Source organism: Entelurus aequoreus, linkage group LG24 (genome assembly GCF_033978785.1).
Source record: "Entelurus aequoreus isolate RoL-2023_Sb linkage group LG24, RoL_Eaeq_v1.1, whole genome shotgun sequence".
Classification (NCBI taxonomy): domain Eukaryota; kingdom Metazoa; phylum Chordata; class Actinopteri; order Syngnathiformes; family Syngnathidae; genus Entelurus; species Entelurus aequoreus.
The window spans coordinates 36,935,413-36,948,632 of record NC_084754.1 but is presented as its reverse complement, the minus strand read 5'-3'; the positions used below and the strand labels follow the sequence as shown (position 1 = coordinate 36,948,632).

The window sequence follows — 13,220 nt, the reverse complement described above, 5'->3', positions numbered from 1 at the left end:
AGGTTCGGTTTGGGGAACACAGTTGAGTTCAGCCAATTCTGCCTAGCAACAAGCGTCTGCAGAAAGATGCGAGGTCAACAGGTATTTTTGTGTATGTTAGATCGCGATTTCTGCCTAGCAACAGTGGCTGAGCAAATGGAACAGAAACAGGAACAGGATTCAGGGACCCAATTGAGCTGCACTAATTCTGCCTCGCAATAAGTCTGCGGAAATGTTAACTAAACACCCACAGGTTTTTGGGTATATATATGACTGCGAATCCTGCCTAGCAACAACGTGAGGTCAACGGGTATTTTTGTGTATGTTTTATTATGTATGTGTATTATATATATGTTTTATTATATATGTGTATTATATATATATATATATATGTTTTATTATATATGTGTATTATATATATATGTTTTATTATATATGTGTCCTGTCTGTATATTGCTACTATGGTACATTTTTTGTCTATTTTATACCTGCATTGTCCTTTCCATCCTTTGTAACTGAGCTACTGTGTGGAACAATTTCCCTTGTGGATCATTAAAGTTTGTCTAAGTCTAGGTCTAAGTCTAAGTAAGATTGTGATTTTTGCCTAGCAACAAGTGGCCGAGTAGATGTAACAGGAACAGGTTTTGGGGGACCCAATTGAGCTGTGCTAATTCTGTCTGCAGAAACGTGAGGTCAACAGGAACAGCTTTTTTGGGTATGTCAAATTTGAAAAGTTCCTTGCTGTGCAGAGGTCAGTAAAGATGTATTTTTGCTTGACATCATTACAAGCCGTAATGAATACAAACAAAAGGTATAACGTATAATTTTATTTTTTTCAAAACAAGTCATAAATAGAAAATAGAATCTAGAGAAAATATAAACATTATGTACAAGTTGGAGTGCGTTCTATTTCAGTGTGCTATAGGAGCAGAAATGAGACCAGCTCTTAAACTCGTCAAGTTTTTTCCCAAAAAAAAGGAAAAAAAAACAACTCAAACTTGACATCTGTGACGCTTCCACTTGCGTGTTGCCATGGCGATGTTTGCATCCTTCCTGTGCCAGGGGAAGAGGCGAGTGATGGCGAGGATGCCGTCCGCCTGCACGGAGCCCGTCAGCACGTAGAGTTGAGAGCGGCCGGGCCGCACCAGAGCGTTGGAACAGGGCAGGTTGATGAGCAGCCATTGGTGGAGGAGGTGGTGGGTGTCGTACGGCAACAGGGGGCCCTGGCGGATGAACTCCACCCGGCCTTCCACCTTAAACTCGGGGTCGCCAGTGAGGAGGCGGCGGCGGTGCAGCTTGGCGCTGACGGCTGTGGAGATGACAGAAGAAGTGTCTTAAATGCCTGCTGTGCGTAATATATAGACACAAGACCGACATGGCTGATGATTCTTACCAAAGTCATGCTGGCAAAAAGCATCCAGGACTGTTCTCATGGCAGGAGCTTCTACCACTGTGGGGCAGTTCTGACAGGCCGCTTTGGGCAAATCTGTCATTAAAACACGACGCGAGTCAAATATTGCAACCATTTTACAAGGAAAAGGAACAAAAGTCAAGAAAGCAAAACACATGGAAGTATGCCCCCTAGTGGTTTATTTTTTATTGTCAATCTTAATGTCAGATTTTTGACACAATTAGTTTAAATTAGAGATGTCCGATAATGACTTTTTTGCCGATATCCGATATTCCGATATTGTCCAACTCTTAATTACCGATTCCGATATCAACCGATACCGATATATACACTCGCGGAATTAACACATTATTATGCCTAATTTTGTTGTGATGCCCCGCTGGATGCATTAAGCAATGTAACAAGGTTTTCCAAAATAAATCAACTCAAGTTATGGAAAAAAATGCCAACATGGCACTGCCATATTTATTATTGACGTCACAAAGTGCATTATTTTTTTTTAACATGCCTCAAGACAGCAGCTTGGAATTTGGGACGTGCTCTCCCTGAGAGAGCATGAGGAGGTTGAGGTGGGCGGGGTTGAGGTAGGGGTTGGCGGGGGGTGTATATTGTAGCGTCCTGGAAGAGTTAGTGCTGCAAGGGGTTCTGGGTATTTGTTGTTGTGGCGCATATTTGTAACAGTGTTAAAGTTGTTTATACAGCCACCCTCAGTGTGACCTGTATGGCTGTTGACCAAGTATGCATTGCATTCACTTGTGTGTGTGAAAAGCCGTAGATATTATGTGACTGGGCCGGCACGCAAAGGCAGTGTCTTTAAGGTTTATTGGCGCTCTGTACTTCTCCCTACGTCCGTGTACCACTCCGTAAAGCAGCGTTTTCAAAAGTCATAAATTGTACTTTTTGAAACCGATACCGATAATTTCCGATATTACATTTTAAAGCATTTATCGGCCGATAATATCGGCAGTCCAATATTATCGGACATCTCTAGTTTAAACAAAACTTTTTTCTTTTTTTTTTAAATAAACAAATGAAGTCAGCAGAACACACAATTGTTCTTAATAAAAAAACATATATTCAGAATACACACATGATATAAAATACATGTAGATAAAATATGTGAATATATGGAGAGGTTTTTTTCTTCCATTACTCTTATTCTACGCTTTTGGCTACGTAGTTTTACTATAATTAGTATATAAATATCAAAAACATTTATTTAAAAAAAAAAAAAGAATAATGAAAAGCATGCTGTGCAGAAACTTGAAACCCCGCTGAGACGTGTGCCTGCTTTGAAACGCGGGAATGTTTGCGTCTCTTCCGTTGAAGCTTCATTGATTAGAAGGACAAATGAATTAACTTTAACCAACATCGTAAACATGCACACATTTTAAATCATCAGCATTTTGCATAAGGCATGTAGAATATGAAAGGGATCATTTTGCTTTGCTTTGTTCATATATTTAGAGGTTGGGCTGCTTGATCGGAGTTGCATGTTATCAAAGTGCTACAATCATAGCTGAAGTCTATTTAACAGATGCTGACGATGTTGCAGGCAACTTTTTCAAAATGTGCAATACATCCTGAATATTAATTATAGCGTGAGCAATTATAAGCTCGAGGCTTTTAAAACTGTACAATACGTTAAAAAAGGCATTAACATTTCAGTATGTGACCGACTTATGGTATTTATGGGGAAACATTTAAATATGAAAGTTTCAGGTGTACTTTTGAATGTTATTTATGTTAATATTGCACTGACAGAAAAAAGTATCTGTGTTATTAAGTTTAAAGCAATGTCCTCTTAATATTGTAAATTAATTCATGTTCATTGTTTTAAAAAGCACTTTGGATTAAAAATGCACCTTACTCCTGGATTGTGTCCCTCTATTTTTCCCTCGCATACATAAGTGGACGTTTTGTTAAGTACATCAAGATAAACTAATGAGCACGATATACAAAGTTACTGTACCACCAAGCTTGTTTTTACCATGCAGTGTTACATTAAATAAAATCAAGTAATCTTTTTTTTTTTTTCTCGCTGCCAGTGGCTGAAACATGCTGGGCGAAACCTTCAGAATAATAGCACATTCACAACTTGAATTGCCGACCTTTAGTTTTGTCATTATGTACTCTCCAATTTTAATATATGACTATTTATTTTCAATAATTATTGTCTGCTCTTGAATGGGATTGTGCTGAAAATCAAAATTTCCCCTCAGGGATTATAAAGTATTTCTGATTCTGAAAAAAAATTCCAATGTTTTTTTTATGTAAAATCCTAAAACTATTAAAAAAATTTGTTTTATAACATTGTAGTTTAAAATAACAGAAAAAAAAACATTTGTAAGTGCTATGATCTTCTGGGCGCTTTTTGTCCTTACGACCTTTGCAGTCTATACATTTAAGGAAAAACTAAAATATTTAGAATACATTCAAATCCTAATTAATGTTGTTTAGTATTGTAAAATGACAACAGAAAAAAAAAATTGTAAGTGCTATGATCTTCTGGGTGCTTTTTTCCCCCTACGACATTTGCCGTCGATACATTTAAGGAAAAACTAAAATATTTAGAATAAAAAGGCTTCTGACATATTGTTCGGAGGAAACCCCACCCACAAGATTGAAGTTGCATTGTATCCCCACAAAAATATTTCTAACCAAAAGACTCCAACAAAAACTTTTTTTTGTTAGCATTTTTTTTTTTTTTGTAAATTCAAAATTTGGTTTGACAATCTTTTTTTGGTTCAAAACAAATTTTTTGTTTGGTTGCAAAAAAAGACATTTCTTGTTGCTAGGCAAAATTGATGGAGCACAATCATGGACCACAAAACCTGTTGCTGTTGACATTACTGAATAAATTATTTTGACATGCTTTCAATTATTTGCCTTAATGTAACTTTTCCACACAATTGCAGATTATTTGTAAAAAAATAAATACAGAAAAACATTTTAAGTGAGTACAATGTTAAATTAATTAAATTAGTATATAAATATACAAAATATATATTTTTTGCTGTATTAATTTTTTAAAGAATGAAAAAAAAATCCTGTTTTTTTGATGTAAAATCCTAAAACAAGTAAACCAATTTTTTTTTATAGCAGAAATTTTTTTTTGTAAGTGCTATGATCTTCTGGGTGCTTTTTATCCCTTACGAACTTTGCCGTTGATACATTTAAGGAAAAATTTAAATATTTAGAATAAATTCAAATCCTCATTAATATTGTTTAGTATTGTAAAATGACAAGAGAAAAAAAACATTTGTAAGTGCTATGATCTTCTGGTTGCTTTTTTTCCCCCACGACCGATACATTTAAGGAAAAACTACAATATTTAGAATAAATTCAAATCTTAATGAAATTGTTTAGTATTGTAGCAGCGCGTGAGTGCGGCGTTTCACCTTTAGCAAAGTGGCTGAACTTGGCGTGAGGAGACAAGCAGGTGTCCTCCTCGGTGGGGAAGCGCTCGCAGTCAAGTGCTTCTGGCCAAGGGTGACCCTGGCAGGCGAGCACGGGGGCACAGCTGTCCCTCACAGCCACGCACAGGCTGCGACAGGGCTGGATGAAACTGAAAGCAGAGCAACATCCGGTCATTAGAAATCAAGCGGGAGAGAACAAAGAGGAAAGTGTCCTTACTTGTCGAGACAGACGGGAGCGATGAGCGAGCAGAGGAAGGCTTGGGCCTGAGGATGGCAGCCCGTCTGCAGCAGCGGCCTCCAGTCTTCCGAGCGAGGCACCACCTCCCTTTCCAGGTTGCTATGGCCCAAAAAGTTGGGAAGGCGCATCTCGGAGTAACCCACGTCCTTGCACACCTTCATCTGGTGGGGGATGGCCACGCACCGGGTGGACTGGCCCAGGTCGAAGGCCGCCAGAGGGGACGCCCAGAGAGCGATGATGAGGACGAGCGCGGCGGACATGTTGCGTAGAGGACAGGCGGCGGTGTAGCTGACCGAGGGGACGCAGAGGGGCGGCTTTATAAAGAGTGCCCAGAGACAGTCTGTCACGCTCTTATCAAGCAGCTATCAAAGAGACGACGTGTTTGGAGACAACGACTTGTTTTGTCATGGCTGCAGACGGGGGGGCACAAGGAGTGTGGGTGCATGGGAGGGAGGGAGGGGGTCAACGGGAAATCACTGCCCAGTGAAGGTGGATCCCAGGAGCCTACTAGACTCCAAGGTTGGCCCCAGGAGCCTGCTAGACTCTGGGAACACCCAAAATACATCACCGCTTTTTGTAGTCTGTGGCAAACAATGTCCAATCAATAGCATGTATTTTTGTTTTTTAATACATTTGTGATTTCTTCTGTTCTTTGTTCTGTAATAATCATTATATATATATATGGATGAAATATATATATATATATATATATATATATATATATATATATATATATATATATATATATATCAGTGTTAATTTTGTTGAATAAAAATTTTCATTTTGACAGCAGTTTAGTTTTAACCAGTCTTTTGATGAAAATGTGTTTTAGTTTGAGTACTTTTTAGTCATCTACTTTGATTTTAGTTTTACTCGATGAAATTCCCCAACATTTTCGGAGACTAAAATTTCAACGGAAGTTATAAAGGATAATGCATATATGAAGGTGATGGCAGAGCGTCTCAAAAACTCAATTACAACAATACCTTCTTTAGTCAGGGGAAAATGGGTCGTTGACGATAATTAAGACAAACATTTTTAGTCAACAAAATTAACACTGATTGTATGTATATATATATTACACACACACAAACACATACATACAGTCACGATAAAAAGTTTACATACACTTGTAAAGAACAATGTCATGGCTGTCTTGAGTTTCCAATAATTTCTACAACTCCTTTTTTTTTTGTGATAGTGATGGGAGCACATACTTGTTGGTCACAAAAAACATTCATGAAGTTTGGTTCTTTTATGGTTTATTATTGTGACCAAATCTGCTGGGTCAAAAGTATACATACAGCAATGCTAATATTTGCTTACATGTCCCTTGGCAAGTTTCACTGCAATAAAGGCACTTTTGGTAGCCATCCACAAGCTTCTGCTTGAATTTTTGACCACTCCTCTTGACAAAATTGGTGCAGTTCAGCTAAATGTGTTGGTTTTCTGACATGGACTTGTTTCTTCAGCATTGTCCACATGTTTAAATCAGGACTTTGGGAAGGCCATTCTAAAACCTTGATTCTAGCCTGATTTAGCCATTCCTTTACCACTTTTGACATGTTTTGGGTCATTGTCCTGTTGGAACACCCAACTGCGCCCAAGACCCAACCTCCGGGCTGATGATTTTAGGTTGTCCTGAAGAATTTGGAGGTAATCCTTCTTTTTCAATGTCCCATTTACTCTCTGTAAAGCACCAGTTCCATTGACAGCAAAACAGGCTCAGAGCATAATACTACATTTCTGTTTCATCTGACCACAGAACTTTCCTCCAGGTCTTATCTTTGTCCATGTGATGTCAGATGAAACAAACATTGAGCTGTTTGGCCACAATACCCAGCAATATGTTTGGAGGAGAAACGGTGAGGCCTTTAATCCCAGGAGCACCACGCCAACCATCAAGCATGGTGGTGGTAGTATTATGTTCTGGGCCTGTTTTGCTGCCAATGGAACTGGTGCATTACAGAGAGTAAATGGGACAATAAAAAATGAGGATTACCTCCAAATTCTTCAGGACAACCTAAAATCATCAGCCCGGAGGTTGGGTCTTGGGCACAGTTGGGTGTTCCAACAGGACAATGACCCTAAACACACATCAAAAGTAGTAAAGGAATGGCTAAATCAGGCTAGAATTATGGTTTTAGAATGGCCTTCCCAATGTCCTGACTTAAATGTGTGGACAATGCTGAAGAAACAAGTCCATGTCAGAAAACCAACACATTTAGCTGAACTGCACCAATTTTGTCAAGAGTGGTCAAAAATTCAACCAGAAGCTCGTGGATGGCTACCAAAAGCGCCTTATTGCAGTGAAACTTGCCAAGGGACATGTAAGCAAATATTAACATTGCTGTATGTATACTTTTGACCCAGCAGATTTGGTCACATTTTCAGTAGACCCATAATAAATTCATAAAAGAACCAAACTTCATGAATGTTTTTTGTGACCAACAAGTATGTGCTCTAATCACTATTACAAAAAAATAAGAGTTGTAGAAAGTATTGGAAACTCAAGACAGCCATGACATTATGTTCTTTACAAGTGTATGTACATTTTTGAATTTTATGACATGAAATTTAGACAAGTACTACTCGTGCAGCAGACAGAACGTCTACTTCTTCTTGGCAGCCAGCTTCCTAATTGGAGCTTTCTTTATCAAAGCAGCGTCTGACTGAAGTCACCCAACCTTTGATCTGGATTCTGCCTGATGCAAGCTGCCTTCCTTTGGCTGCTTTATTAGCTACTGCAAATATATATTCTAGTGAGGGAATTTGAGAGTCCAAAGCAGTTTCAATGTCCTTCTTATGGCAACGCCCGAGCGAAGACACCAGAGATTTTGTCCAAAAGGATCACTGGTCTACACTTTGAGCTTGTAGTCCATCACTAGAATGACAATGGAGCATGTTTGGATGGTTTGATGTCGTCTGCCTCTAATTGTTGATGTCTATCTTATGCCTAGATGCCCTCAAGGCCTTTTCAGGACTTTCCCTTCCTTGAATCAGAGGACTCAGTGGCCTGATGGAAGTTTATCCAGGACTTGATGATGTGGACCAGCTCAGCCTGCAGCCCGACATCGGCCCCCAATTTAACTTTTGTTTGTTTACAACCTCTTCTGATATAGGCTGGTTCCACTACGGGTAGACGAGTGCGACCCGTAAGAGGGGACTAACTAGGCAATTAGAGTCACAGACCAATTTAGGAGGACAATGGCTCCACATATTTAACACGCTCCTCCTGCCAGGAGCCCAGCAGGGGTCTGTTATTGGTCCTAATGGCCGCCCTGTAGACACGCTGTCTGTGTTGCTAATGTGCAACCTGCCTGCCTCACTTATATGGGATGGATGGGCACCTGTCTGCCAAGACACAAGTCACATTTTGGCCCTGAAATCTGAAACCGCATTTCAAAAATTCATTCAGCGGGAGAGAATTAACGTTTTGCCATGGTCCAGTCAGGGCCCAAACCTTAATTCAACAGAAAATTGAAGCAGTGACCTAAAGGGGAGCAGTGCACAAGACATGCCCTCACTCTTGGACACTTTTGAAACGATCTTGCATGGAGAAATGTGCCAATAAGTCAATTATTTTCAAACGTTTTCAATTGAATTGCACTACTGCGCCCCAAGGGTGTTCAGTTTTTATAATCACAAATTAGTCATCAAAATTCAAATACAGAGCAATTATCTATTAAGTTAAAAAAAAATTTTTTTACTGCAAGCTATATAAAGGTTTTCCATACTATTTATCCACATAGCATTTCAGATTAAAACGGTATTTTGAGTTTTGTTTGCTTTTGGCCTTAAAAAAAATGCAAAAAGAGTTACGGAACACACAGAACGTCAAATCAGTATAATATTGATACAATACTGTGTAAGTCTTTAAAGACAGTTTTTCCTCAGGTCTGCCACCACCACTTCCATTTTTGTAGTGAACTTGCAACATTTTTATCGTGCAGTTGTTTTAGGAGTTTATGTGTTTAACATTTGCACCATTTTTAGCTTGCATGTGTTTTTTATGGTGCGTGGTAATGGTTTTAAATCCACGGATCCATTCATTTTCTACCGCTTGTGTCTTTCAAAACATTTGTGGAAAAAAAAAATCACAATAATAAAAATTTTTGAGAGGTGATAAACATAACTTTTTCCACTATTTTAAATACTTACAAAAAACTAAATAAAGACAACAATGTAACTGAAACAGCAGAAACAAAACATCTTTAGTCTTTTTTTAATATTTTGGCCCTGTTGGTCACCGTAGGCTATAGAAAGAAACAGTTACATTTTTTTTTTAGAACAAAGACAACGACAATATGCAGTAGTCCCTCATGTCTCGCTATTTATTGGTTCCAGACCTGACCGCGATAAGTGAATTTCCGCAAGAGGAGGAATTATTATTCAATAATAGAATAGTTTCATAGCTGGAGGAATTAAAAAAAAACCAACTTGTTATTGATATTCAAAATATTTTTCTTAAACATAACTGCGCCCTCAAGACATAAAACAACATCAACATACACACCTTTAGGATCATTTTACCCAACATTCAGTAACTTGGAAAAATACCAAAACTTGTTCGTTGATATACTATGCACTACCTTACATGTATTATATTAAGTTCATTTAGCCATTTTTATGTTTCAAATTGCTTTATTTAGGCCAAATATACACCAAATCTGTTTGATTATGCATATTTTGGATTAATAGGCCATAGCCAAACATAAAACACATACGTGAAGGATGACTATCTATGAAAATGTGACCTTTGGTATAAAAATTTATTATTTTCTAATTCTAATTTGTTTTACATTAGACAAACCTGCTTTACTGCATTCTAACAACATGTGTTCTTTACATGTGACCCCTCATATAATACACAATTGTGCCCAAATGTGGATTTGTAATCTTGGTGCACTGAATTTTTATGCAATGTGTTTTTAAGTGCATGACTGAACAGTCCAGCTCCTGGAAACTATTTGATATTTTTCTCCAGTGGCAACATCAAAGACAAGGTGGTTTCTGGGGAAGAAAGGACTAAGAGAGTGTAAGGGGTGTCGGAGAGGGGGGGGGGGGGGTCCTCAGATAAAAGCTGTCTCCTCCCAACATATCATTAACTTAACAAATCCCCCCCCCCCCCCCCCCCCCCCAACCCTTGCATCCTGCTGGGCTCCAGTAGGACTGACATTGGTGGTGCAGACTGTCACTAACACTCAATTGTCACATCCAGTCTCCGGGTCTCAGCGGGCAGACGCTGCCACGCCGACAGACAAGTCGCCCCGCAAAAAAACCTCCAGCTCGGGCCTCCGCTAAGGCGAACAAGACGGCGGTTATTACACGCAGTCGTCACAGACGTTTCAAGCTCATCCTGCCTCTCGGCAAAGACATGATAGTTGTTTCGTCTATGATGCAACCGGCCAGGAATATGAGTCAGGTTTATTGGACAATCTTACGCACGGTCAAGCGCGTCAGCTTAATTAAACAAGAAACGGTCCGCGTTGTTTACAGACATCATCTTTTATTTGTATCCTCCCGAGCTGAGCTTTGGCCGCGAGACAAAAAAAGATGGGTTTCTGAAAGCGGTATAGATAACGACGATCACTCACATGGCAAACTTAGACAAGAAAACATAGAAATAACTTAGATGAAGTTCACTCCGGCAGCAGCAGCAGCATCTTCATCATGCAGCACCCGGATCTATTGCAGCTCTGTGGACATACAGGACCACTTCATGATGTATGTCAGCAATAAGGTTAAATGCATGGGATTTTCATTCAGAAGTTACCAACTGCAAAGTATAGCATGATAAGAATGAATACAACAAAATAAACTAAAACCACCAACCCTTTGAAAACACCTGAACAAGGATGGAAATGTGCGGATTATTTGCAAATATCTCATAGTAGCTCGTAATAATGTCATTAGCCGTATGTTCTTCTACATGCCAATTATACTCTCATCTGCTTGGCAGAACTCATTTGTCAAAGTAATGATATCATTACCATTATTATATAATTAATCATATTGCTCATATTGTACTGGGCAGCCAGATATGATTGACAGCATAAAAATAAGTCAACCTCTGTATAATAAAACTGTTAACCCTTGGAAGATGACTGACAGAGATGGGGAACAATAACGATAAAAATGTGCCATCTTTTGTTTTTAATGTCAAAGCATTTTAATGTGCTTTCAGACTATGCTAATTGTGTTAGCATCTACATCATTAATTCCGCATTTGCATCACCAACATGTCATTGAGATTCAATCCACTGTATTAATCATTCTGTACTTAACAGTCCAGAACTTTAAATATATCCTGGTAAGTTCCTTTTCCTGTTACATGGTTATCGTCACATATGTTGAATCAGTGGTACCACATAAAATACAAAAATACATAGTGAAGTAGTTGGGCTTATTCTTTAGCTGCTCACTGAGCTGAAATCTCACAATACTCCTGTTTTTAATGGTGTCAAAATGGTGGCCACGTTTTTATTTTGTATTTCTAAAAGCATGCTTACATCTTAGTGTCTCTTATGGAGGAAGGGGGGTCGCAGCCTACATACGCCCCGCTGGTGTAACAATAGTGAAGGAGCATCCCGAAGCATGGATCCTAGAGAGGAGAAAACCCATACTGTATATCATTCATGTAATACAAACATAAATACAATAAATTGCTTGTTTCATCTCACCCTGATGAGAATGTGGGGGTTCCCTATGATCAGCAGCAAGGCTTTGGAGCGTGTGATGGCCACATTGAAGCGTTTAGGGTTGGTGAGGAAGCCAAGCGCACTCTGCAGATCATCACTCTTCACCGATTCGTTAGAGCGCACCTACAGTACTCAAATGTTGAATGGACACATTTGTAGATGAACCTTTTATAAAATGATATCCATGAAAAACTAATGACATTAATGCAAATCCTTACAGTAAGTATATGCAATTTTGTGCCAACACTTTACCCACTACTTTAATTTCAATAAAACTCCATGGAGGATGTGGGTAATCCAATAAAAACCAGCTCTACCTACTCAACATACATCCTGGTTGGTGTCACACAATCTATATCGGGCGGGGGTCCAAACTTTTTGCAGCGAAGAACACATATCTAATACACTTTGTGCATGAATGTCATTGCAATTTCTATACCGCTTATCCCACTACGGACTTCAGGCAAGATCTGAGGTACCTCCTAGACTGGACACTTATTCAATCAAAGTCAATACACTTCTCGATTATTGGTACATTCATAAGTTTACGTTTAAGACCCTCGTGGTAGGTGAATTTCCATGAAGTGAGCACTCTTTATTGTAGAAAATATGGTATGATTTTAAAGTCTTTATAAGGCTTCTACACAGCTTTAACACATACACATCTAAATTATATGTACATTTTAAAATGAAACTTAAAAGGGAACTGCACTTTTTTGAAATTTTGCCAGTTGTTCACAATCATTAAGATAGACAAGGAGAAAAACTTTTTTTTTTCTTTTTCCGCGTTCTAAGATATAAAAATAGTTTTGTTCTAGGTGGCTAGCAATGCAGCCAATGAGAACAATCAATTTCCCCATTTAAATTACTTAAAAAAAATGCATTTAAAAACCGTCAACAATACTTAATTTACATTCTGTAACCCAGGGGTGCTCATTACGTCTATCGCGAGCTACCGGTCGATCACGGAGGTTGTGTCAGTCGATCGCCAAGCAAGGCATTAAAAAAAAGTCTTAAAAATGAGCGATCATAAATCTTCACTATGACGTCACTTTCGTCACTTGATTGACATTCACGGCACCCGAGGGTCTTCTGAGATGACGCTGGCTGCTGCCAGCTCATTATTGAGAACAAATTACCGACAGGAAGGCGAGAAACACTTTTTATTTCAACAAACTATGGCGCCGTACCTGTCTAAACTCCAAAGACCGACTGCACAGTTGCACAAAAAAAGCTCTGCTTCATCCTGCCTGCGCTAACAAAATAAGAGTCTCAGAAAGCTGGCGTGCACAAGCTAGCAAGCTACGGAGTTTGCCGCCAATGTATTTCTCGTAAAGTGTATACAAAGGAGTACGGAAGCTGGACAAATAATATGCCAAAAACCAACCACTTTCATGTGGTATTGGACAGAAAGGAGGACTTTTTTTCTCTTCCATTTGAAAATGCGGACGTTATCATCACTACTGTCTGAT

The 13,220-nt window shown here is 38.9% G+C and overlaps 2 protein-coding genes across 6 annotated transcripts in view; both read right to left on the bottom strand.

The window, feature by feature from the left end:
• Window positions 1–873: 873 nt before the first annotated feature.
• szl (sizzled) lies at window positions 874–5,686 on the bottom strand. Its single transcript, XM_062035249.1, has 4 exons — window positions 5,027–5,686; window positions 4,792–4,958; window positions 1,373–1,465; window positions 874–1,288 (listed from the first exon to the last, which is right to left on the bottom strand). The coding sequence occupies exons 1-4, from the start codon at window positions 5,305–5,307 to the stop codon at window positions 972–974; spliced, it is 858 nt and encodes a 285-aa protein (XP_061891233.1). The 5' UTR covers window positions 5,308–5,686; the 3' UTR covers window positions 874–971.
• Window positions 5,687–10,534: 4,848 nt separating this feature from the next.
• The window catches only part of mov10l1 (Mov10 like RNA helicase 1), an 83,286-nt gene continuing 80,600 nt past the window's right edge, over window positions 10,535–13,220 (bottom strand). For all 5 annotated transcript variants that reach the window (XM_062035885.1, XM_062035884.1, XM_062035887.1 and 2 more), the window contains 3 exons: window positions 11,731–11,871; window positions 11,560–11,651; window positions 10,535–10,746 (listed from right to left, as the gene is read on the bottom strand). In XM_062035885.1, coding sequence (XP_061891869.1) covers window positions 10,719–10,746; window positions 11,560–11,651; window positions 11,731–11,871 — 261 coding nt within the window. In that variant the 3' untranslated portion in view covers window positions 10,535–10,718. The remainder of the gene's footprint in view (window positions 10,747–11,559; window positions 11,652–11,730; window positions 11,872–13,220) is intronic.